The sequence below is a fragment of the Pelobates fuscus genome, chromosome 6 (assembly GCF_036172605.1).
Source record: "Pelobates fuscus isolate aPelFus1 chromosome 6, aPelFus1.pri, whole genome shotgun sequence".
Lineage (NCBI taxonomy): Eukaryota > Metazoa > Chordata > Amphibia > Anura > Pelobatidae > Pelobates > Pelobates fuscus.
The window spans coordinates 103,115,176-103,140,590 of record NC_086322.1 but is presented as its reverse complement, the minus strand read 5'-3'; the positions used below and the strand labels follow the sequence as shown (position 1 = coordinate 103,140,590).

The window sequence follows — 25,415 nt, the reverse complement described above, 5'->3', positions numbered from 1 at the left end:
GCAGTCAGCTAGACCTTTATCCTCATCTACATACCTTCCTTCTTTTGTTTTTAATCTAACTAATCCTTGTTTTACTTTTCTTTTCTCATTTATGTATCTAAACAAAGTTTTGTCCCCCTTTTTTACTGACTGTGCTATTTTCTCTTCTGTGTGTGATTTGGAAGCTCTTATAACTTGCTTAGCCTCTTTCTGCCTAATCTTATAGGTCATTCTGTCTTCCTCACTCTGGGTTTTTTATAATTACTAAATGCTAACTTTTTGTTTTTTACTATTTTTGGCCACATCTGCGGAGTACCACAGCATTCTGCTCTAACAGCATTACTCCCACTTTTATTTATTTATTTATTGGCATTTATTTATTTATTGGCATTAAAATTCTGCAGGGTCAGATTGAGATATAATACCTCTAGTCCCATTGGGGATTGGCCCACTATTATTAGTTGTTTTTTTTTTTTTTTTTATCAAGGCACAGACGTGTGCATGATGATACCTATATTGGATTTACTCTACAGCTGATCATGACCCCGTAACAGGGTATGTTGTTATTAAACCTTTACTAGTCCACCACAAAACAATGTGAGGCAGCCTATCTTATTCTTAGGCTAGTTAAATTTTGAGATCCATTTTTAGTAGCTATAGTGACATTTATGTTAATGTAACTGGTTTAATTTCATAATACTGATTACTTTGTTCACCTTTTGTACATGAGCACTTACATATACTATACTTATATATATTCTCTTATTTTTACTATATTTAATTTAAAAAAAAAAGTCTTCTTTAATTATGATCTATACCCTAGTTCCTAATCTGGTAGATATTCTGTAGCTATTTAGTACTTGCATTAAAGTACACTCTATCTATCCCAGTCCCTACCGCTGTTTGTTAGTTGGGGTTACCCCCCGTCCCTCAGTGTACCAGGTATTGACACTATTCCAGTTTCTCTTCTTTCAGTCAACAAGAATATACGATGAAAAGTATCTATAAGGACCATACGGGGGACAATTGTAGATTATGCTAATGTAGTGTACCTATAATCTTAATTTTAATAATGACAGGAGGCGAGTATTTTGCATGACTTTCTTTACTCATGCTTCCAGCAGCACAAGTCAATCATCAAAACTTGAAACCAATCATAACAGTCTACATAACCGTATATAAAGCCCTGTGTGTCACATGACTTCCTCTTTCTTTGGTGAGAGATTAGTCCATGTAATGTCTAGGAATAAACCCAAAGTTTGTAAAAATATAACAGTCCAAACTTGTTCCATGGTAGTCTTAATTTCCTTTAATCCAACTTCAAACTGGTAACTCATATCGGTATTGAAACTTGATTCGAGAGTTTCCACAGCCGATGTGTCTTATCTGGAACCAATAACGGCCATCACGCTGCAAGAAACAGAAACGAGTGTAAGAGGATGGAAGTAGACTTATGTCCACATGATATCATAGTTACAGTATCTATCCATATGTAATATCATAAATAATAACCTATCTTAATATACTATATTGAACACCATTTAAAATTAACCTATCCTCATCTATTAACAATAAACTATAATATCAGTAAATATTCATCTATTACCTCAAACTTCTTATCCCTATCCTCCTGATAAACTATAACAGTTATAGCTGATCTACAGAAACGTTGACAGAAGACAACCCATATAAACGGGAGTGGAGGGAGGGAAAATACTCGCCTCCTGTCATTATTAAAATTAAGATTATAGGTACACTACGTTAGCATAATCTACAATTTTATTACATGACAGGAGGCTTCCTATTTTGCATTTTTAAAGCTGAGGTAATAGTGAGAAAGATGCGTGTGTGGTTTGACGAAAATAAAATAGCCGGAAGGTATCTTCCCGTGTCCAGTCCGCGGAACGTAATATATCCGCTAGGGACGCTCCCGCCGAGAACGCTCGCGATGCGGCCGCGCCCCTAACAGAGTGAGCTCCGAAACACGTTTCCACTCCTGCTAAGGATAGGATCCAACGAACCCATCGCGCCAGTGTAGTGGTGGTAACCGGTTTATAAGGTTTGGTGTATGACACCAACAGTTGACCTCTATTACAAGCCCGAAGGTTTGTAGTAACCTCCACGTAACGAGTAAGTGTGGAAACTATGCATAAACGGGGGACCGTAGGAAAAAAGGGATAAAATATAGATGTCAAATTCGTTCTGGTGATATAGAGAAACCGTCCACGTCGAACGCTCGTACATCTGAAACTCGTCGAAAAGAGACGAAACATAGAAGTAAAGTGAGTTTGGCTGACAGCTGACGTAGGGATAAGTCTGCGTTGTCTGGCCAATTCCTAAGGAAACTGAGGACCACCTCTACGTCCCACATATGATTATACTTAGGTTCCGGTGGTCTGGATAGTTTGATGCCTCGCAGTAGGCGACATACCAAAGGATCCTGACCCACCGGAGAACCCTGTATTGGCACATGTGCCGCTGAAATCGCTGATCGTGCCACGTTGATGGAACGATTGGATTTTCCCTCCGTGAAGAGGTGTGACAAATAATTCACCACCGTGGGAATAGATGCTGTAAAGGGATCACAATCCCTTCCCACACACCAGCGGGTCCATGTATTCCATGCTGATATGTAACTGCGTCGGGTACCCGGCGCCCAGGAATCCCATAAAAGGTCTTTAGCTGGTTGCGATAGTCCTTCGACGGACCAGGTTCCCCTGAAAGACTCCAGGCTACCAGTTCCAGATTCTCTTGTAGCACTAGTGGATGTGGTTCCCCTTGCGGATCTGTCAGTAGGAAGGGGAAATGGTAGAAGTAGGGGATGGTCCTGTGTTAGGGCCAATAATTCCGGAAACCACGCCTGACTTCTCCATAATGTGATGAGAATCATCGAGATCTTGGTCACTCTGATGCAATGGATCACTCTCGCTATCATCGCAAATGGTGGGAATGCGTACGCTCCCTTCGGGGGCCACTGTTGTAGGAAAGCATCTACCGCCTCACATTGAGGGTCCGGAAGCCAGCTGTAATATCTTGGTAATTGTGTATTCGTCCGAGATGCGAACAGGTCCACGACCAGTGGTCCCCTGATGTCTTTCACCGCTGAGAATATTGACGTGTCCAGTCGCCAGTCGCTGCCGTCTCTCCAGTGTCGAGAGAACCAATCCGCCGTGAGGTTGTTGATTCCCGGTAGATATTCTGCCTTGATTGTAATGTTGCGGGGAATACAAAATTGGTATATCTCTTTCGTCGCCTCTGTCAGGTTTTTTGATCTTGCTCCCCCCAGGCGATTTATGTATTGGACCACTGAAATGTTGTCCATGCGCAGTAAGATGCAGCAGTCCGTCATGTCCTTGGCTAGACTGCGAATCGCAAAATGATCCCGCGATCAGTTCCAGACAGTTGATGTGGAGACCCTGTTCCTTTTGGGACCATGGACCTCCTGTGGACGCGTGGGCCCAGTGGGCTCCTCAGCCCCAAAGGCTCGCGTCCGACTCCAATACAAAGTCCGGGTTCTTCCCGAAGATGGCTTTGCCGTTCCAGGCTTCCATGTGAAGTAGCCACCATCGAAGTTCCGTCCGAGCTTCTGTGGAGACAGGAATCCAGTGATCGTATGTGTGTCCTGCCCGTAGGTAGTGAGCTTTCAGCCTCTGCATGGCCCAATAATGGAGCGGGCCCGGGAAGATCGCCTGTATTGATGAGGAGAGTAGGCCTACTATCCTCGCTAGTAGTCTGAGGGGTATGGTGTCCCTCCTGAGTATGCGTCGAATTTCCTTCCGAATGGCTATCTTGGATGCGGGGAGGCGTAGAACTCCCGAGTTGGAGTCTCTCGAACCCGAGGAACTGGACTACCTGTGATGGTGTCAAGGCGGTTTTCCTCTGTTCACTACAAACCCTAGCGATTCCAGAAAGTGAATGGTAAATCTCGTCTGAGATTGAATTCTGGATTTGGATTTTCAGAAGATCAACAGGTCGTCCAGGTAGATGAGACAACGTATTCCCCTTCCTCTCAGATGTGCCATGACTGGTTTGAGGAGTTTCGTAAAACACCATGGAGCCGAGCTGAGTCCGAATGGGAGACATGTGAATTGACATGGGCGGCCCTTCCAGTTGAAACGGAGGAAGGGTCGACTCTCTCTTGCCATGGGGACCGACAGATATGCGTCTTTTAAGTCTAGACGTGTGAACCAGTCGTGTTCGTTCAATAGGTCCCTCAGGAGATGAATACCTTCCATTTTGAAGTGGCGATAAGCCACAAATCCATTGAGTTCTCGTAGATTGATAACTGGACGATAGTCTCCCGTCTTTTTCCTGACTACGAACATGTTGCTGAAGTAACCCTGGTCGTCTGCGGCGAATTCCACCGCTCCCTTTGCGAACAGGGCTCTTATCTCCGTGTCTATGATGCGTATCTGATTCTTGGACACCCGTATAGGCGGCGGTCGTCTGGTCTGAAATGGTGTATGGGTGTCAGGGTACCTGAAGTCTCTACCTCCGAGAGAGGTAGAGACTTAGACGCTCATCCGTCCGGACGGGCTGTTTCCTCTGTTCCTCGCGGTCCATCCGGTCACGTAAACGCCGGCCGCGAGGGACTCACTTCCTTTTCTAGCATGACGTCCGGAAACCGACGTCATGACGCCAACCCGGAACGACCTGTCACTCAATCCTTCAGAGACTAATCAGGACTCGTCGGAGGCGTGTCTACCCTTCCGAGCCAGGGTATTTAAACTTGCTTCTCCCATTTGCTCATTGCCCTGTCGTGGTTCTAGTCTGCCTAGTCACACAGTGCTCTTGTATTTCTGTTATCCCTTTGGTTCTGACCCGGCTTGTTTGACTTACTCTGTTTATCTCTGTTACCCTTGACCCGGCTTGTTCCTCGCTTACCGGTCTTCTCGTTCCCTCGACCTCGGCTTGTCTTTGACTATTCTCTATATTCTCCGTACGTTAGTCCGGCCATTCTAAGGTCCGGTATACGTATCCTGTACCTGTTTGTACTCTGCGTGTTGGATCCCTGTCCCGATCCTGACAATGGGTGAATTCTATCACATACCCTCGAACGGTCTGAAGAATCCATGCATCTGTGGAGATGCGTTCCCATTCCTGTGGAAAAAGGGATAGCCTGCCAGCAGTTACACCTGAATGACATAATGGAAAACAGTTCGTGCTCACCTGAGTTGAATCGTCCCCGTCCTCTGCTCCGAGTGCCTCTGGTACGGAAGGATCCCCGTGTGAAGGTGGCTCTTGTCGATGGAAAAAACTGTTGAGTTGCGTATGGACGACTGGGGCCGGATGGCCAGAAGCGGCTGGTGACCCGACCCCTCTGCCGACCAGCCCTGCCAAAAACACTCCGGTTTGTTTGCGGGGTCCGAAAGACCTGTCTGTTGGAAGATTGGGCCTTATTTAATGTAGTAAATAGGCCAACATGTTTCTTTAGTTCCGCCAGGAAAGGTTCTCCAAAGAGCAGCCCGTCTGCCCGGGGACCTAGCTCCTTCTTTCCCAGATCCAACAGCTTGGTGTCTATCTTCAATAGAGCCGCCTTACGTCTTTCTGCGCACATGGCGGCATTAGAATTTCCTAGGAGGCAGATCGCCCGTTGTGCCCATTCTCTGATATCGTGTGCTTCGAGGGGTGTCCCCTGAGTAAGTGCCAGATCAGCGAAGTATAGGATCTTCGCCAGCGGGCCTATCATGTCCAGCATTTTGTCCTGTACCGATTTCATGCCCTTTTCAACTCCCTTCCGTGGGTCTCTGCCCGAGCGGGACATAAACACCCCTACTGTGGTGTCAAACTCTGGGGTGATGGCAATCTTGTCCGGAAGCACGGGACGCGGACACTCTGCTTTGAGTTTGGCCCGGACTTCCTTGTCCATCGGCTTCCGTAGCCAGAAATGTATAAATTGGGTCAGATGGTCCGGCAGGTTCCATTCGGACGATCTGGGGTGTCGTATCTGGCGAGGGTCGAACATGGGGTTGCCTGTCTTGTCCAGGAACACCCCGTCTTCGTCCACGTCTGTATTCGGTTTGCGAGAACCTTTGCTGCTTGAGTGGCCTGCCCATTCCTGACTTTGGCTGAACTCTCCGCATTCCTGCGGTATGTCTTGCCAGTCCTCCTCCTCCGAGGGCGAGTCCTCCGCCCTCCATTTGTCCATGATTTCCAAGGATGGTGGCGATGATGGTTCCTCATCCCCCGATGAGGGGTCTTGTGGAGGGGAGCTGTCCAGGCGCCTTGACTGGCGGCTCCGCTTCTTCAGAATCTTCCCCTCATATCTTGGGAGGGTCGTACTGGAGCCCTTCCAGTGGCGTTTGGACGCCGCTGCCTCCGGCTTACGTTGTGTCGGATCTTTATCCTCCTTTTTTGATGGCGGCATGGTGTCCGCCGACTCCGACGGTGACTGTGTTATCATTTTGGCTAACGCCTTTTCCACCGATAACGACACTGCGGCATTGATCATTGCCTGGAAGTCTACTGCTGATGGTGGAGGAGTGTCTGACATTATGTCTGCTTGTTTTTTCCTGTCTGTGGGGAGACAGAATATACGTCAGTGCGTATATGGCTACACAGTGGCTTCCACGTACAACTGGGGTTCACCCAGGTACCCTGCCTTAAGTGCCACTAGGAGTGTGACTAGTGGTCTGTAGAGGGGGTCACCCACTTATCGACCGGGGTGTGCGGTCGTTAATGTTGGGACGGAGCCCGGTAATAGTCGGGACGGAGCCCGGTAATGGTCGGGACGGAGCCCGGTAATGGTCGGGACAGAGCCCGGTAATGGTCGGGACAGAGCCCGGTAATGGTCGGGACAGAGCCCGGTAATGGTCGGGACAGAGCCCGGTAATGGGAGGTATCGGAGACCTCAGTACGCTTTGTAAGGAGTTCACCCTTGTAAATAAAATTTGCGGAAGGTTTTAGCCACTGTGAGTTGCGAGGATCACCCCAGTTGTACTATGGAGGTGCCGCATACAATAATGCATACTTTTTTTTTAAGTGTCCTGTGGGTAGGTCATCTGAGTTTCCACATGTGTGAATCAATCATTATTGTGTTCATCCAATTTGTTTTGCAATGTAGCCTGAGCCTGATGGGAGTTATCCTGCTAACTTGGTGTTTGGTAGTATACAGACCCACAGTGCAGTGTCTCCAGCCCAGGACTGTGATTAGTTATATGACATGTTAGCATATGAATCCCACATAATGAAGACTTGCATTTATTGGTGTGAAAACATTTAGATTATTGATAATTCTGTGAACTGGCGAAATTAAGATGGCCGCCGAGGATCTTGCGGTATCGCGAGATCCAAGATGGCCGCCGCTCGCGCGCAAATTTGCCGCGCAGTCCGATCGCGTATCGACGGTATCGGACGGCACCCCCTCGAGCCCCCCCACCCACCCTTCAGTACCCTGGGATATTGTTGAAAAACCTGGCGGTCCCGCGCGATCACAGTAAAATGCCGCGGACCGGCGAGAGACCAACAGGCAAGCAATCAAACAGCAACAGACCCCAGCAGGGGAGAAAACAGGCAGTATGACAAAATACACCTAACAGTCCAGGGTTTAGAAAAGGGGGGAGGCAGATGAAAGGGGTGACAGTGGAAAAGTAAATGTACAATGCCCAAAATGATTTAAAGGGACCAGAAGACAAATTGTATTACATATAGAAGAAAACAGTAGAGAGCTAATACTCTGACCTGTGCCTTGGCTGGAAGCAGCAAAGAAAGAGGAAGTCATGTGACACACAGGGCTTTATATACGGTTATGTAGACTTATGATTGGTTTAAAGTTTTGATGATTGACTTGTGCTGCTGGAAGCATGAGTAAAGAAAGTCATGCAAAATAGGAAGCCTCCTGTCATGTAATAAAATTCAAACTAACAAGTGTATGAGAAGCAGACCAACAACCCCAAATTAGTATAACTAAACCAAAGTAAACCTTTGTTAGCCTTTGAGTCCCATGAGGGTAGTAGTAATGTAAGTACTGTGAATGTATAATGTATAAGTTAGTTTATATTTGTGAGCCATATGTGTTGGCCCAAGTTGGGCTTGACATGAGTAATCCAGTCAATAGTGACACTTAGCCATGTAGGGGGCCAAGACGTAAATTAGAAGTCGATATGTTCCAGTAAGGGGCCTAATACCGGAAGCTGAAGAAGGCATCGCTGTGAAGTTACGTATTAATGAAATGCTGAATATGATAGTAGTGAAATTCGCCCTGAAAGAACATACATACAGTTAGTAGAAACCAATTAAATCAGCTGTGGGAGGCCCGACATGGCGACTTCTATGAGTACAAGGTAGGGCCGGGTCAACTTAAATATAACATGTTTTAGTATAATAATGATGTCGTCACAATATGTCTGATAGGTGTGACATCGCAACTTATCTATATCCTAATTCACCTATTAGTGTAAAAACTTTCAGACAAAGTCGGACAGCATGACAGAAAGTCAATATCTCATTGGATATCTGAACATACAGGCGCACATGCTCAATATTGAATTGTGTTATGATTGTATGCGTACAGAGGACCCTGTGAGGGTCAGCATCCTGTTGACGACATGGTTCGACAACGAATTTCTAGTCTTTCCAGTCTCTCATTTATTTACCCCTTAGAGGACACAAGTGCTGAGAACGTTGCATGGAGGTTGGTGTTGCTCGAGAAACTTGTGCCTACTGCAGCATCAGTATTGTCCGTATTAGTACGTATGAGCCTTAACAGTTCCACTAGGAACGTTGCATCTGCGTAGCTCAGTCATAATACGAGGAATGGTCCATGACCTGATAGGTGTCACCTTTCGTGTAGGTGTAGTGGACCCGACTGGAATACTGGGGATTGACATGTCATCACCTTCTTACAGGGATCTGAGACATACTGCAATATAGTAATAATTAGCTTGCATCAGGATGGTTTTATTGGTTGACTAGCTAGTGCCAAGTGGCGAGCAATTCACTAGGTTGGTGACAGTTCAGGCCCTGCTAGTTGCCAAGTGACTTGAGAGGCTCTTGGCCACTCGGTGACATTTAAATCATGAGATAGATTGGGTGTGACAAGTAAGGCCCTCTTCTCTATGACACTGTGCAAGGCAGCTAACTATGTTTTAGCCTGGGGGTGTAATACCTCATGCGTGGAGGATGGCTGTTGACCTCGCGGGACCACTAACTCCAAGGCAGATATGCGAGAAACATAACATCTATTGGTTACCTAGATCCCTATAAGCCAGTTAAACCTACTCATTAAAAAGGTCTACATTGTAGGGGAGCCATCATGGCTAAAAATGTACCTGAATTTGTATAAAAGTTTGTGTAGCTCTGTATGGTATGGTTGTGACCTGTAACTGAAATCAGTATCCCCTAAAGGAGGCAGAGAGGGGAGGAGAGATCTATAATCTACGAAAAGAACCGTAACGGACAAATGGGTGCGAGGTCTGAAGAGCAAATGATGCCCCGAATTGATAACCTGTAAAAGAATATGATTTGATAAGACATAAGGAAATGGATGTTAGCAAGACCTTGTGAGTACCACCGTACCCCTTATGTACAGGCCCGTGGCTTCCCGGAAAGCCACAGGACCAAATATCCACAGATGGGAACTGTAGTGTTAAACCATGCAATCATATTTAGGGAAAACTCAAAATATGATTAGACATGACACAAATATGTTTCTAAGCAAAACTGTAGACTGTGCAGAAATGCATTTGTAAATATAGACAGTGATGACAAAAGTCGATATGGCCTAGTGTGGACCAAATACAGTAAGCAGAATGAGGCATCGCTGCCAAATACAGTAAGCAGATTGAGGCATGCTATGTACAATTGAAATAGGCTGAATTTGCATTACTTGTAAAATTTGCCATACCCGAATGGCTGAACAAACAAACTTACGGTTTTGTTGAAAAAACAACAGTTATAGAAGCCGCGGCTGGGCTGGACGCGGCAGTGCCCCATGAGCTTCTAATGAGGCGGCTGTTTACTAGAGTCATAGGCGTGCGCAGCCTATCGCATTAGGGTGTGCACCCTAAAGCACAAGCACACGCCGCGTATATATATGTATGTATGTATATGTGTATATATACATATACACATATATACACACACACATACACTGCTGTGTGTGTGTGTGTGTGTGTGCTGTTAGTGTGATGTGTGTGTGAGGGTGCTGGTAGTGTACTATGTGGGTGAGGGTGTTTGTGTGTGCGCGCTTGTGAATGTGCTGTTAATGTACTGTGTGTGAGGGTGCTGTTAATGTACTGTGTGTGAGGGTGCTGTTTGTGTGTGTGTGTGCACTTGTGAGGGTGCTGTTATTGTACTGTGTGTGAGGGTACTGGTAGTGTGCTGTGTGTGTTTGTTAGGGTCCTGTTTGTGTTTGTGAGGGTACTGTTTGTGTGCTGTGTGTTAGGGTGCTGTTTGTGTAATGTGTGTAAGGGTGCTGTGTGTTTTTGTGAGGGTGCTGTATGTGTGGGTGCTGTATGTGTGTAGGTGCTGTGTATGTCTGTGGGTGCTGTATGTCTGTGGGTGCTGTATGTCTGTAGGTGCTGTATGTCTGTGGGTGCTGTATGTGTGTGGGTGCTGTATGTGTGTGGGTGCTGTATGTGTGTGGGTGCTGTATGTGTGTGGGTGCTGTATGTGTGTGGGTGCTGTATGTGTGTGGGTGCTGTATGTCTGTGGGTGCTGTATGTCTGTGGGTGCTGTATGTCTGTGGGTGCTGTATGTGTCTGTGGGTGCTGTATGTGTGTAGGTGCTGTGTATGTCTGTGGGTGCTGTATGTTTGTGGGTGCTGTATGTCTGTGGGTGCTGTATGTCTGTGGGTGCTGTATGTGTGTGGGTGCTGTATGTCTGTGGGTGTTGTATGTGTGTGGGTGCTGTATGTCTGTGGGTGCTGTGTGTCTATGGGTGCTGTGTGTCTGTGGGTGCTGTATGTCTGTGGGTGCTGTATGTCTGTGGGTGCTGTATGTCTGTGGGTGCTGTATGTCTGTGGGTGCCCCCACGAGGCTCTCCCCTGCCAGCCGATCTCCCTCCCCGTTCCACAGGCACCATGCGGGCAGCCGGCGTCCTCTGCGTCCTTCTCGCACGAGCACAGAGCGTTGCTGCGGTTACCACGGCAATGCTCCGGCTCTCACGAGAGTGAACTCTAGCCCTGGAGCTATGGGCTAGAGTTCACTCTCACCACTGCGACCACCATGAATTCATGGTGGTCGCAGTGTTGAGAGTGAACTCTAGCCCCATAGACACACTGCCCACACACACATTCACACATTGCCCCCCACACACATACACAGTCCCCCACACACACATTCACAGCCCCCCCATACACACATTTCCCCACACTACACCCCCCACACACACATACACTGAACCTTTCACACACACTGCACCCCTCACACATTGCACCACTGCTCCTATACCCTACTACAGCCCCATATCCCAGCAGACCCCAGTTAAGTTGTCAAACTGTTCTTAAATGGTTTGACTACTTACTCTGTGAGGAGGTCCCGGCACTCCTTGCACCATAACCACTACACAGAGCAGTGCCCCTCCCGGGATCAAGCTCTGGATCCTCCACTGGTATATGACATGTATATTAATGTGTGTATTAGTTATATACATATATATATACACACACATATATATACATACACATATATATATATATATATACACACATATATACATACACATATATATATACATATATACATATATATATTAATATATATATACACATATATATATATATACATATATACATATATAATATATTATGTCATTATATTATGTCATTAATACCATATAGACTCGAGTATAAGCCGAGTTTTTCAGCACATTTTTTGTGCTGAAAAACTCCAACACGGCTTATACTCGAGTCAATTGTCTGTATTATGGCAATTTACATTACCATAATACAGACTGGGGGCTGTGGGGGCTGCAGAGCATTTACTTACCTCTCCTGCAGCTCCTGTCAGCTCCCCGCGCCTCGGCGCCGGTCCGTTCAGCACCTCTGTCAGCTCCCAGTGTAAGTCTCGCGAGAGCCGCGGGGTCATAGTGCGGCCGCGAGAATTACACTGGGACTTACACTGGGAGCTGCACGGACCGGCGCGGAGGAGGAGGGAGCTGACAGGAGCTGCAGGAGAGGTAAGTAACAGCTCTGCCAGCCCCCCTCCTACACAGTGCCCATCCACTGGACCACCAGGGAGTGAGAGCCCCCCTCCCTGCCATGTATCAAGCAGGGAGGGGGGACGAAAAAAAATTTAAATAATACAATAAAATAAAAAATAATAATAAAAAATAATTAAATAAAATAAAAATAATAAAAAATAATTAAATAAAATAAAAAATAATAATAAAAAATAATTAAAAAAATAAAAAATAATTTTAAAAATATAATAATAAAATTGCCCACCCCCCACCAAGGCTCTGCAACACACACACACACACGCTGCACTCATACACACACACACTGCATTCATTATATACACACACTGTAAATAAATATTCAATTCATATAATTTTTTAAGGATCTAATTTTATGTAGAAATTTACCAGTAGCTGCTGCATTTCCCACCCTAGTCTTATACTCGAGTCAATACGTTTTCCCAGTTTTTTGGGGTAAAATTAGGGGCCTCGGCTTATATTCGGGTCGGCTTATACTCTAGTATATACGGTATGTACCATATGTAATGAGCAGATATTGGCCGAGTCTTGTTGCTAGGTGAAAACTCCAGGACAATAACATATTTAAAGTGAAGAGCACACCCACAGGACTTCAAAATAAACAAGATAACGTAATTTTTTTACAGTTGTGCCCTACATGCATTCACCATTTCAGTCCCATTACCAAGCTTTCCTTAATATGTCAAGGTAGTTGGACTGAAACATTGATCACATGCACGTCTGCTTAAAATAAATCAGCACTTTTGTTTATTTTGAAGCCTATCAGTGCTTTTTTTTACGTTGGAGTAATAATTTTTAATTTTAAGTTCTCTTTTCTAACTCTGTATCCGCACACTATGCTGGCGCGACGCATTATGGGGCTGGTAAATATTTTTTTCCAGAGCTGCTTTTAATTCCCAGTCCGGCCCTGGCGATACTTCCTTCTTTTTGTCAAGCATAGGAAAATAATGAGACAAAGTAGCCCATACCTTATCTCATATCTTTTGACTGCGTTGGAATTTCAGTGAAATATCAACACCGCCAATCCGAGTATTTCATACCAAGTCACTATAGGTTCCCCCTCCGTCGAGGCCCCTCCGCCACCCCCATGGTGCAGGAGGGATTATTAACTCCTGTCACTTACTTGGTTCCAACACCAATGTCCCTTGGTGCTGGCTCAGGTCCGCCTTCTCTCCTCCCCCGCCGATGTCAGTCGGCAAGGGAGACCTAATGCGCATGCGCGGCAATGGCCAAGTTAGCATTAGTTTTTCCCCAAAGGAAAGCATTATTCAATGCTTTCCTATGTGGTTTTGGGTGACACTGGATGTCCCCATGCATAGCGTGCGGACATCCAGCGTCAGTTAGGCGACCAAAAGTCGCCTAAGAGCCCAGAAGTCCCTCTAGTGGCTGTCTGATAAGACAGCCACTAGAGATGGAGTTAACGCTAACAGCTAAATATTGCAGCTTCTTGAAAACTGCAATAATTACCTGCTCAGTGTTAAGGGAACTGGGACAGTTCATCCAGACCACTTCAATGAGCTAAAGAGGTCTGGGTGCCTATAGTGTCCCTTTAAGGTTAGGAAAAGAGAGAGAATTTAGGTTTATGGTATGGTTCTAGGGGACATTTATGGTGTCAGGTGGTATTTCAGGATTTTTAGTATTCTATAGGAGTTAGGAGTAGTCTATAGGGTTAATTCAGGTAAACATTAGGAAAATAATTCTATGAACGACCAGCTTGAACTCTGTTTCTTCACGCAGTTCTTATGCCTTATGTTATTTTACTTTGTTTCTGTTATTTTTTATTAGTTTTTTTTTTTTTTTAAATAATCCAATATAGAGTGTCTACAGATGCTCCCTTTAATACACGGCTTAGCTGTACCTGCTGGCAAGTGTGGCTTACCACCATGCATATTCCTCACCCCACGACATGCACTACCTTCACCCCACGACATGCACTACCTTGTTATTCTCTCCCTGACTAAGTGGGTGCCAGCCTCTGATAAATGTAAACCGGCATAACTGCCTGACCCTATCCGATGTCTACAGAGGCAGCTCACATTCTCTACCCAGCGACATTTCATAACCCATAACATATGAGAGAGATACAATTTCCACTACATTAGATTCTACGTTAATTATATTTGATTATCTTTTAAAATATTTTGCTTCTACACTATATATAAAACAAGAGGCAGACATCGCAAACGGGAACCATGCCCGCAGCTCCCTACTATTGTTATGAATTTTTCGTATATTGGAAGGCTATACTAATGGGTCTTTAGATCAAGTCTATTATATTATTGTTGTAAACAATATCTTGCCGCAAGAAAACAAAGAATGACAAAAAAAAAAACATTAGGAAAATAGTTTAGGAATCATATTTAGAGTTAGGTCTGTCGGATTTGGTCAATTATGGATAGCACAATAAAGATTTTACAGGAGACTATCTATCTAGGGGATTATATATACTTCCAAGTTGTTCATCATATAAGGAGTAACTGCTTCTTAATAGGATTGAAATATTTATTACTGTATGCTAGCATATGGAAAACTAACACTTGGGGTTACATCAAACATAGCATTCAGTGGCAACTCATTGTAACCAGATGTAACAAGATGTTAACTGGATGCAACCAAACTGAACAACGAGGATATAGGGGGAACAGATTACTTAAATGGAAGACTACAATAGAGTAAAATGCTACATCCACAAATACGTACAAATTCAATACACTATACATAAATTTAATAGGGGTGTTAGTTCCCAGAGCCTCAACTCTTGGAGACTTGATAATCAAGTGTTATTAGAAATCATCATAGAGTATTATAATGTCCTGTCTTGACTGGGAGAGTCTAATTGTGTTGTAAACAGATCCGTTCTCTCCTTAAACAATATGAAGTCTTCCCGAACTAGGTAGCCAGCATTTTGGTAACTTCTTGAGATCTTACTGTAATTGCATTAGCCTGCATATCTGCAGATATTAAGGGGGGGCACTTACAATACACCCGGAGATGTCTGACATTGAAAATTGCACCATATTTACAAGGTCTAGTTAGACTTCAGGAAAGATGGGAGTAAATAAAAGGTGAGCAGGAGAAAATAAAGAGAGGGGCATGTCAGAATACTGCAAGCTAGAAAAAGGAGTTGGGAGGTCAATTGAATTATATAAATATATATTTATATACACACAGGGAAAGTATAATGGAACAGAGGGAGAGTGGGGGGGGGGGGAGTGAGATAGGTGATGAAGAAAGATAAGGAGAGCTGTGGAAATGAAAAGAAGAGAGCACAGAAGAGAGGTGGTGAGAGCAATGGGGAAGAACAGACATAAGAAGCAATGAAAAGAAGGGCAGAGACATTAGGTTGGCTAAATTTAGCCAACTGAGGAAGCCTGTGTTACCAGGCGAAACGCGTTTTGGCGATTTTGAGGACTATATAGCCCTATTTAAATTTAAAGTGTTACATTTAAATTTATTATTTTTTATCAGAATGTTTTTTTAATCTGGAATAAAGCACCATTCTTTTGGAAACATACCACTGACTTGGCATTTTTTGTCCGTGAGCTGGTGAAAGGTGACAATCAACAGAACCCCGCATGAAAGAAGGATCTGGACATCCTGTAATAGTCAAAGGCGCACACCATCCGAGTCATATGAGATTATGACTCCAGTCTTAATATCTGTGACACTGCCATTTTAGGAAGCTCCATCTTGTTTATGTATGTATATTGTTGATTTTAAAGTGGTAGAGGGGACACCACTTTGAGGTGTATTGAGCTTCTTATCGACTGTTTGCCACATTGCGCACATATTTGTTATATTACTTTACTGTAGTGTTAAAGTTCAAACAGAATGTACAGAATGTACACGGAAAATTCTCTTTAAGATGTTTTATAATCCCTGTCCAATAACTGAATGTAATAAACTAAATAATGCAAACAATACACCCCTGGGCTGCTTGCATTGAAACATATAAACTAATATGACTCATGAAATGTAATCTCAGTTGGTCACATGGTCAACATATAACCAGTGTTTATAGCTACTCCGGTATGTTCATATTGTCTTTTCAGTTAAACAGATCTATTCTGGTTTAGCTCAGATATGCTTTTTCTTAATTTTTTTGTAAATGATTTATTCACGGGCATAGCAATAACAACCGGAGAAGTGAGCTAAACATGCCTGTAAGTTTTTCAGTTTTTTTTTTAATAAAAACTGTGAGTTAACATATAAAAACAGTGCATAACGGATCAACATTGTGTCTATATTGGCTCTACATCCCTGCGTGCCGAGCCCACATTAATTGAATTATAAAATAAGGCAGTATTATGCATGAACATTTGTGTGCGATCATAAACAATATTAAAAAATAATAAAAAACAAACCCATGATGTCAGAGGATAGAAAGCCTGTTCACCTTCCCTAAAATCTCTCGATCGACTCACACATCATACTTTTCCCATGGACTCCACACCTTTTGAAAGTTTTTCTGAGTGTTCGTGACCTGTGCTGTTAATTTATCCATCAAGCAGTTGTCTTTCAACTGAGCTATGACCTGGGAGATCAACGCACTGTCGGCAGTGAGCCATCTTTGGGCTAATTGTATTGTATCAGGTCTAAAACTCTATTTTGTATAGCTTTACCCAGATCAACTACCTGCCGCCAGAACTCTGTCATCAGATACGCATTTTTAGTTGCATTTTTTTTTTCTTAAAAGATGGTAAGTATAGTAGTTTAATTAGCCCAGTAACCACACATGGCATTTCCTTTTTGCCACTGTTTGTGCTATTCTTTGATTCATAATCTCGTGCCACAATGTAGTTAACACGGGTCAGTATTTGTAGAAGTTCCAATTCAGTTCCATATTCTTTCAGGGTCTTACAGAGAGACTGGATGAACCATGAACCATTGAGATTTCTCCAAGCAAAGTACCCTGAAAAGGAATAGGAATCTTGTTTTCTACGAGTTACAAATATAAATACATTTTTTTATACATTGTGACAATATGCTTTTTAATTTTAGATTTTTTTTTTAAGAAATGCTGTTCGTATAGCTAACATTTTTCACAGGTCTGCATAAAGTAAAGTAGGGCCCTCCGCACTGTGTGTTCATGTACATCTAACTTGTGTTGTTGTAACTCCTTGTCTGTTAGTTCACATATTGTACAGCGGAATTTATTGGCACTTTCTAAATAATAAGAAGTTACACTGCCCTAGTGCCCCCCATGTGTAAAAGCACAAATCCTTTATTAATTTATATACAACTGAATTTATTACCAGTAAGTTAAATTATTTTTTCATGAAAATGTATTAAAAAAACATTAAATGTGTGCCCATGATGTGCACCAAATTGGCTGTGATTTAAAAACGGCATATTTACAAAAACTATTCTAGCAGCTGACTACCTTGCACAACTTTATTTCTTACCAGGCGGTGTGGCGTATGCATATAAGAAATCTTGATCAACTGTAGTAAACAGAGAATCATTTGCTTCAAAACCACTGTCTGTCTCAATACCTTGATCAAATTGCTCTCCTCTGCACGCCTGATGCATTAAAAGGACAAGCAATGTTAGTACTTTCAAGAACAATACAAATAAAAAATACTAATTAACTTAATACTGATTGTAATACAATTTGCCAGCAGAATGACATGACATTCAACTTCGAAGGAATAGCAGAATTAAAAGTACACATAAAGGTCCCTATCTTCTGTACTTGTTTAGCCATATAATAGCCATCTTGTTCGCTTTTATTCGCCCTCTGACTAATTGGTGTGCAGTATACTTCTGTTTAAAGTGCAACAATAGGCTTGTACCCTACACGTTAGCTTGCCGAGCATCGCATCATGCTGTCCTTGCTGGAATAGCAGCCTGTCAACCCTAACATTAGGCTCTCGAAGCACATATATCATATCACAGGCAAGTTACACATTTATAGCCGTAAGCGACACCAACAGAACTATAAGCGCCCCTACTCTAGCAGGTCACTATGTAAGCGACCTGTTAAGCTCCTATAAGGCACATACGCTCTCTACTTATTGGTGGTCACTAGCATTTTATACATATAATTTTCCTTTTTTTACCGTACCTCATGCATGAACTAATCCTATTTATATGCTAAACCTACATCTATATTCAAAGCTCCAATGTTGCACTACTCATCCCTGATAAAATAAAATTGTGCCAGTTGAAGGAAGGGAGGGGAAGGGGGAAGAAAGGAGGAACAGTGTATGGTATGCGTTGACTAACATAAATAACCTCTGCACATAACCTTGTATATAGTTAATTTTTGTTTAAGCTTACTACACGCTGAGGGAGATAGCGGAATGTGTGATGCTCTGCCTGGTGGCACCCTACTTTAATGAAAATATTAGCTAAGCAGACAGCCGAGGTAGAACTGCATACCTCTCTTTAGTCAGCACTGTGTAATCTATCATAACCTGAAAAGTGAATTTAATGTCTTACAATTTGTTCAGTAACAGCATAACATTCAATAGGTAAGACCTTCGCTTCAGCATACTCCTGCATAACCATATCAATGACACTGAAGTGGTGACAGTTAAAAAAATAAAAATAAATAAATCAACCTTACGCTACTGTTACTAAGCGACAAAAATTCGCACTGTTAGGCGGAGTTACCCTGCTTGTATTTAATTAGCTTGTATTATGAACTAAAAAATGTGCATTTTCTCTGATGCTGTTCAACAGTTAACTAATAAGTGCTTGTAAACTGTTTGTGGATGCTGTTGTGGCATTTCTGATATACGATTGTTAAACTATGCACAACCAAAATAAACTAATGTAGAGAGCGCCCCGGTACAAGAACATTTTTTGGGCCCCTTTTTTGCAAGAATGGTGAAAAAGATAGATCCCCATCTGTCGTACAACTCCCACAGTGCTATGCCAGCTGGGGATCCTTGCAGGGTTGTATTTGTAAGTAAACGCTGCCTGTTTGGTAAAAATGTAATGTAGGTAATGTTAAGTAGATCTCACCTTTGCATGCACTCAGTGTGGGGCCAGGTACCTAAACATTGAACAAGTCACTATAGAGTTAGGAATACATGGATAATTGATTTAGGCAAACTAAATAGTAGTAAAAATATAAATATAAGGAGGAAACACAGAGAGAGAGAGAGAGAGAGAGAGAAACTGTAAACAAATAGTGCTGAATAAAGAAGTTATATAAACTTCCTTTCAGCTCTATTACAGAATAACAATTTAATCTCATGCAGTATGAGAGACTGACGGTTAAATGACAATAAGTTAATTGTACCCATTCCAATAAATTCTCATTTACTGATTTTGCATGCAACCATTCTTTTGACTGTGTTTTATACACGCCAGGTATCTTGCCAATCTGAATCTCAGCTTCCATGCATGTCTGCTTCTCTTAAGTGTGATTCTCCTAGGCTATATCATCTACTACTACACCATCATTAGTCCATCCATACAGAGGCTGATGGAGATATGGAAGTTCTACATAACCTGTATGAAGAACAGCTTTGGCTTTCCCGCAAGACTCTTGCAGTTGTCCTTAATGATGAATTGAGTTAACCACTTTAATGAGAAGAGGCGGTCCCGTGCATATATTCCATCTTCACAGCCATGGCTCAGCACAGCGCACACAAAGCAGCTTCTCTGACTGTGATCCTCCGCAGCCACTACAATACAAAAACACATTCTTCATACTTGTAAAACCTACACTTGAGCTCTGGTTTCACAGGCCCCATCCACTTTTACTTGTAGTAACATATTATGTTCATTTCACACAGCACATGGGCCTGGGAGTAGAAGTGACAAGATGTGGATTTAACACGCTTGGTTCAGTTCTTAGGGTGGTGGACAATTGTATTCATTCCGATGGGATATTGTCTCTGTATATGAAAAATGGGCTGGGCATCTCCTTGGTATTGAACTTAAGTGGACAGCACACTCTGTTTGCACTGTTGTAAAAAACAGGGAGCCTCTGGGTAATACCTTGCCATTGTACAAAAGGCATAGGATTATCAGTTATTAAACTACATAGAGGTACATCCAGGACAAGAGGTAAGGAAACAAGGGTACAATCAAAAAAATCTACAATATAATTTCAAAATTATCTTAATTGTTCATGATGGCTGAGTTAATTTAAACAACTTAAGATAAAGTTGAGCAGCAGAGCATGAGTGGAAGCATACACAAACTGGGTTCTTAAGTATTCAATAGGTGAAAGTGGACTTACCTTTCTCCATAACAGCTTTGATTTGTACATAGGTCAGGTTTTCTTCCAATTTTACATGAAATCCAAAATCTTCAAAGGTGCTCTGAAGCGCTTTTGCATCCTTGTCTGTACCTTCTCGTTTAGGTAATTCTTTAAAATCAGTATGGGAGAATAACTTATAAAATATTATAGCAAACAAGATAAATAGTCCAGGCAAGCAATGAAATTAAATGATCATAATGTAAAACAGAGAAAATTAATAATCAGAATCAATGTCCATATCCTACCTTCCAGATAATGGGTATATTCTTATAGTATGAATGGGATGGTGGAGGTTTATTATTAGTTCAAGAATTGCAACAAACTACCATCAATTCCTGCATCACAGATTGCATGAGCAATGAAAACATTCTTAAAGCTGGTGTCTTGAGCACATGTTTCACTTGTCCTGAAGACACTCTTCATAACTAGATACTCTGTGGGCTTCACACTATAACCTGAAAAGCCAATCCCTAGTAAAGATAATGGAACAAGCAGATGTCTCTGGGAGAATTCCTATGAATCCTCGAGAGAGAGCAATAATGCTTCCTAGTAGACCGTCCTCCAAATGAGAGGACAAACTAGTGCAAATATGCAATAATAATTCAATTTTAAGCTAATTATGAATAAGCACAAATATTTGGGACTTTCCTTAATACATTAGGGGTTTAAACACCACTAAACCATTTGACACATCTGCCATAAACTAAATGAAACAAGCGATAGAAGAAAAAAATAAAATTAATGCAGAAATTTGATTTGGGATTATTTTATTACTCAAAATATGTAATAATTCCTTTTGAAAAAATTGACAGGTTGATTTCCTAGCTGCTGGTAAATAATGGTGAAAAAATGGGATGTGCACAGAAGTAAAAAAAAAAGCATCTAATATTAACTTACATGGTTTGAAGCCTTGTGAATGCCTCCCTTGCCTTCCTCTCCCCTCTGACTGATGGGGAGTAATATAAGTAATATAATTATTAAGCTAGGTGTCCTAAAGGCTTCAAACTAAAACCAGTTAGTATTTAGCTTAAATACCTGAATATAAAAAATAAGACATACCTGGACTGCTAAAGTTTTCCATGTTTAATACTAAACATATACTCTTTTCTGGATAATCCATTTTATAACATTTCGTCAATTGTATCTGACTGATCATTTCTGTAAAGGACAACATTACAAATATGAACGCTTTATTATTATTATAAATTGCAAATCAGAACACATACTGTAAACAATAACATCTATAGGATAGTAGGGTCTTTAAAGGAATACATTGTGTAAGATGTGCACGGCTACCGATAGAAAACCATGAAACATGACGCCATGAGCGCCTATATGGCATGTTACATGCTAGATTAATGGTAAATGTACTGATCCAGCATAGAAACACAAATACCATGAGTTTCCCACCCATACAATTCCCCACTTATGTCCTTTTTGAAGAAGATGTCACAATTTTTTTTTTTAATATAGGCTATAAAATACATTGTGACATATCATGGTAGGTGGTAGATTTGAAGAAGAATGCATGCAGGTAACTTCACAACTTGTCCTCTTTGTGATTTGCATACAAGTTCCTTTCCACACTTTACAAGATACACTCTCTCTCTCTCACCAGCAGCCCATTGGGTAGGGCACAGAGTTTTAAGGTGTGAGAGTAACATTTTCTTGCATGTTATTTTTAAACTCACAGTACACCAATAATACAGGTTTATTCAAACAGGTGACAAAAATGGTACTCACTTTCCAAATGGCCTTGCCTTGCCATAGTCCGTGTGTATTTTATGGCTAGCTGCTTTGTTCTGGTCAAATGATTCAATGATCGCACTTTCTCAAAATGACCTTAAAAACAAGCAAAATTACATTATTTTGCACGTTAAACTAGGTGAGTCAGGGTTTGAAAACATTATTATCGGTTCACAAAATGTATTAGTATGGCAATCTGAGAGTAAAAATAGAAATACATTCCTAATTTTAAAATTGATTGCATTGCCTATGGATCTTATACAGCATCTTATAAAAAATATTTTTTTCTGCTATTTTGTATACTTTAAAAAAAAAAAGTTTAAATTTCTATTAACGGTTTTAAGGGATACGTTGCAATATAAAGTGCAATACGTGACAAAGTGTTAATCAATAAATATTACACTTAAAAATATCAAGAGACAGTTTGTGAAGTGTTGGCGTTTAATATAAGTATGTAATTGTGTAGTGGTGGTGTTTGAATGCAGGGATAAATTCAGGTGTAGTGTTGGGGCTAGAATACCAGGGAGAATGTGCGTGTAGTGTCTGTGTGTTTAAATATAGGAGTGTATTTATATGGAAAAGGTTTGTGTTTGCAAAGAAGCATTTGTACATACTGCTGGCATTTGCATATGAATATTCAGAAGCACACACAGATATACTCAGAGTTACAAATGACACGCACAGGCATAACAATGAATAAAACACACAGTCATGCTCCTGCTTGCATACCTTTTGGGTGCAGGCGGGTGTCTTTCCTGGGGTACACTGGGCACAGCAGGTGAGGGTTGGCTGAGGCTAATGAGAGTGGGCTGCAGCAGATGAATATAGACTGAGGCTGATGGCAGTGAACTGATGCTTGGCCAGGTTATCTCCCTTAAGTGTCTTCCTCTCTTTATTCCAGCAGTAGCAGCAGGTAGGATCAGGTAGCACCTTATTAACTGAGAGCATGGACTTGGTAGAAAGGGTCAGGAGCACAGAGGAAAAAGCTAAGGAGGCAGAGATACAGCATTAGGTGTGGGGAGGCAGGGGTATGTCGTTGTGGGCTAGAGATTGAAGCCAAGTATGCTTATACTGCATGGGAGAAGTATTTGAGGGGAATTGAAAGGAGACAGGCAAAATCAGAGCTTGACAGGCAGAGGCAGCAACGCGTGAGGGTTGGGTGATAGGTGGGTGGAGTTCCAATATTTGCTGAGATCAAAGTACAATGGTCTGATTGCTGGGTAAGTTGGGACAGGTTCCTATTTTTGCCAGGAACTCAAAACTCAAGAATGTCCCAGCAAAATTGGGACTGTCAACTATAAGGCAGTTACACATGTGAAGAGCAACTTTTTAGTTGTGTAAATAGATAAGAATACAAGACTCCTTCAGTTTGTCAATATCAGCATCCCTGAATATTAGAGGGAAACGGTCAGTGATAGGAACAAAAGGATTTATAGGAATAGGCGCTCAACTTTGCAGGTTCAGAATATTTCTCAGTGGTAAACAAATAAGGAAAAAGGGGAGAGGGAGAAGCAGATCTTATTTATAATGGCATGATCCTGCTAGGGTGGCACATTTATTTTCCCGTATTGTCTTTTTATACCTATGGTGCTGTATAAAAGGAAGCTGTACTAGGTAGACAACACGTTGAAAATATTGAAATGTTTGTGTGTTAGTTTATGTACTGTTGTTTGCAAATACTTGGTCACTCCTGATTGTTGTTGTCAGGGGAGGGCTGGCAGCCTTAGGCCTGGGGGGCAAAACCAGTCAAGTGGCCCATTGCGCCACCAAATCAGTTCACCATCCATGCCCACCTTTTCCTGGTTTTATAACGGATATTGATGTTATGCTAATCCGTAGCTCTTTGTCATACCCACTCCTTCACGGCTCTGACTTTCAATGTTGTCAGAGCACAGGCTGAGAATCTCTGAGCCTGTGCTCCGACTCACTAACTGAGCACCGGAACCACGAGGGAGAGGATATGATCTGACTGCACCTACTGCTGGTGCGCACCAGTGGACCACCAGCGAATCGTTTAAATTAAATATGCTGGTGTACCCAACTTGTGAGCTGTGTTGGCTGCCGGGTGCCTCTGTTGTCATGGCACCCTGCGTGACCGCACAGCTTGCCCACCCCAACGGCTGGCCCTGCTGACACACACTGACGTTACTACTTAGACATCCCTCAATATTAATACAGACATCAGAGTAAACACCAATAAACTGTGGAAACAGAGCTGATCCCCCCAAATGTATAAATATTTGCTTAGTGGATTTGTTGTAAGAATAAATCATGCCTCCTCCTCTCTCTCCCCCATGCGCTGCTCTGTAGGCTGGGAGGAAGTGAATAGTAATCACAGTCTCCCAGCACAACGCCACCTGTGGCTGCATGGGGAACAGCTGTTTAATGTAATGCTTGCAGGACGGCCAGCTGCCGCAGAACCTCTTTGTTTCCGTCTCTGCAAAGGGCTCCAGGCACTGCTTGTTGTGAGTGTGAGCCACTGTAAATTAGGGGCAGAGGGCACAGGGCACTTGCACTGCGGTCAAGACGGGTCTGGGCAGGAGGAGAGTGCAGTGCAATCAGTGAACTCCCCTCCTGTGGGTCACCAGTAGACTGGTGCACCTGCCCAGGATCAGAGCCGGTGCAAGGATTTTTGCCGCCCTAGACAAAATATAAATTTGCCGCCCCCCCATGTGACATCACAATGCCCCACCCATATGATCTGCCATATGAACTAACGTCAGTGCTGCACACAGTGTGTGTTTACATTAAAAAGCCTGCAGGGACCAGCTATAGACACCACAACCACTTCATTAAGCTATAGTGTCCCTTTAATGTGAGGTAAATTATAGATTAGTGTCACTAATAATATACTAGATTGCCTACTTACAATTAGATGAGGATGATGATGGGCTGAAGTTTGGCTCCACTGATCTGGTGTAGAACAGGATCTCTGGAGGCTGTTTGCAACTGTGGTCACAAAATTCAATGTTCTGGGAGAATTAGAAGCAGCTCCATTTTTTGGGGGCCTCTTACACAGCTCAAGGTCTGGGCCCCAGGGCCTGACGGTGGGTATGCCCATAAGGCCCACTCATAAGTCCACTTATATGTTCCACCCACGAGTTCACTCACAGGGAGTGGAGTGTGTAGGGGATGTGTTATGAGTTATTGTAGAGGATCTAATATGTGTGCTTATGGTATGTAGTGTATAGGGATACCAGTTTGTGCAGGTGATGCAGTGTGTTTGTGTGTAGTGAAAGCAGTGTGTATTTGTGTATAAGGGATGTATTATGTGTTTCTGGTTGTGTGTAAGGGATGCATTGTGTGAATCTGT

The 25,415-nt window shown here is 42.6% G+C and overlaps 1 protein-coding gene across 3 annotated transcripts in view; it reads right to left on the bottom strand.

Annotated features, from left to right (window-relative positions):
- Window positions 1-16,321: 16,321 nt before the first annotated feature.
- The window catches only part of LOC134614394 (caspase-3-like), a 31,655-nt gene continuing 22,561 nt past the window's right edge, over window positions 16,322-25,415 (bottom strand). Inside the window, exons 1-6 of one of the 3 annotated variants that reach the window (XM_063458130.1) lie at window positions 22,832-23,746; window positions 21,416-21,514; window positions 20,336-20,464; window positions 19,600-19,775; window positions 17,541-17,658; window positions 16,322-17,047 (exon numbers count right to left, since the gene is read on the bottom strand). In XM_063458130.1, coding sequence (XP_063314200.1) covers window positions 16,791-17,047; window positions 17,541-17,658; window positions 19,600-19,775; window positions 20,336-20,464; window positions 21,416-21,512 — 777 coding nt within the window. In that variant the 5' untranslated portion in view covers window positions 21,513-21,514; window positions 22,832-23,746 and the 3' untranslated portion in view covers window positions 16,322-16,790. Of the gene's footprint in view, window positions 17,048-17,540; window positions 17,659-19,599; window positions 19,776-20,335; window positions 20,465-21,415; window positions 21,515-22,099; window positions 22,356-22,831; window positions 23,747-25,415 lie in introns of those variants that run through there. The other 2 variants (XM_063458128.1, XM_063458131.1) reach the window with 2 other exon arrangements.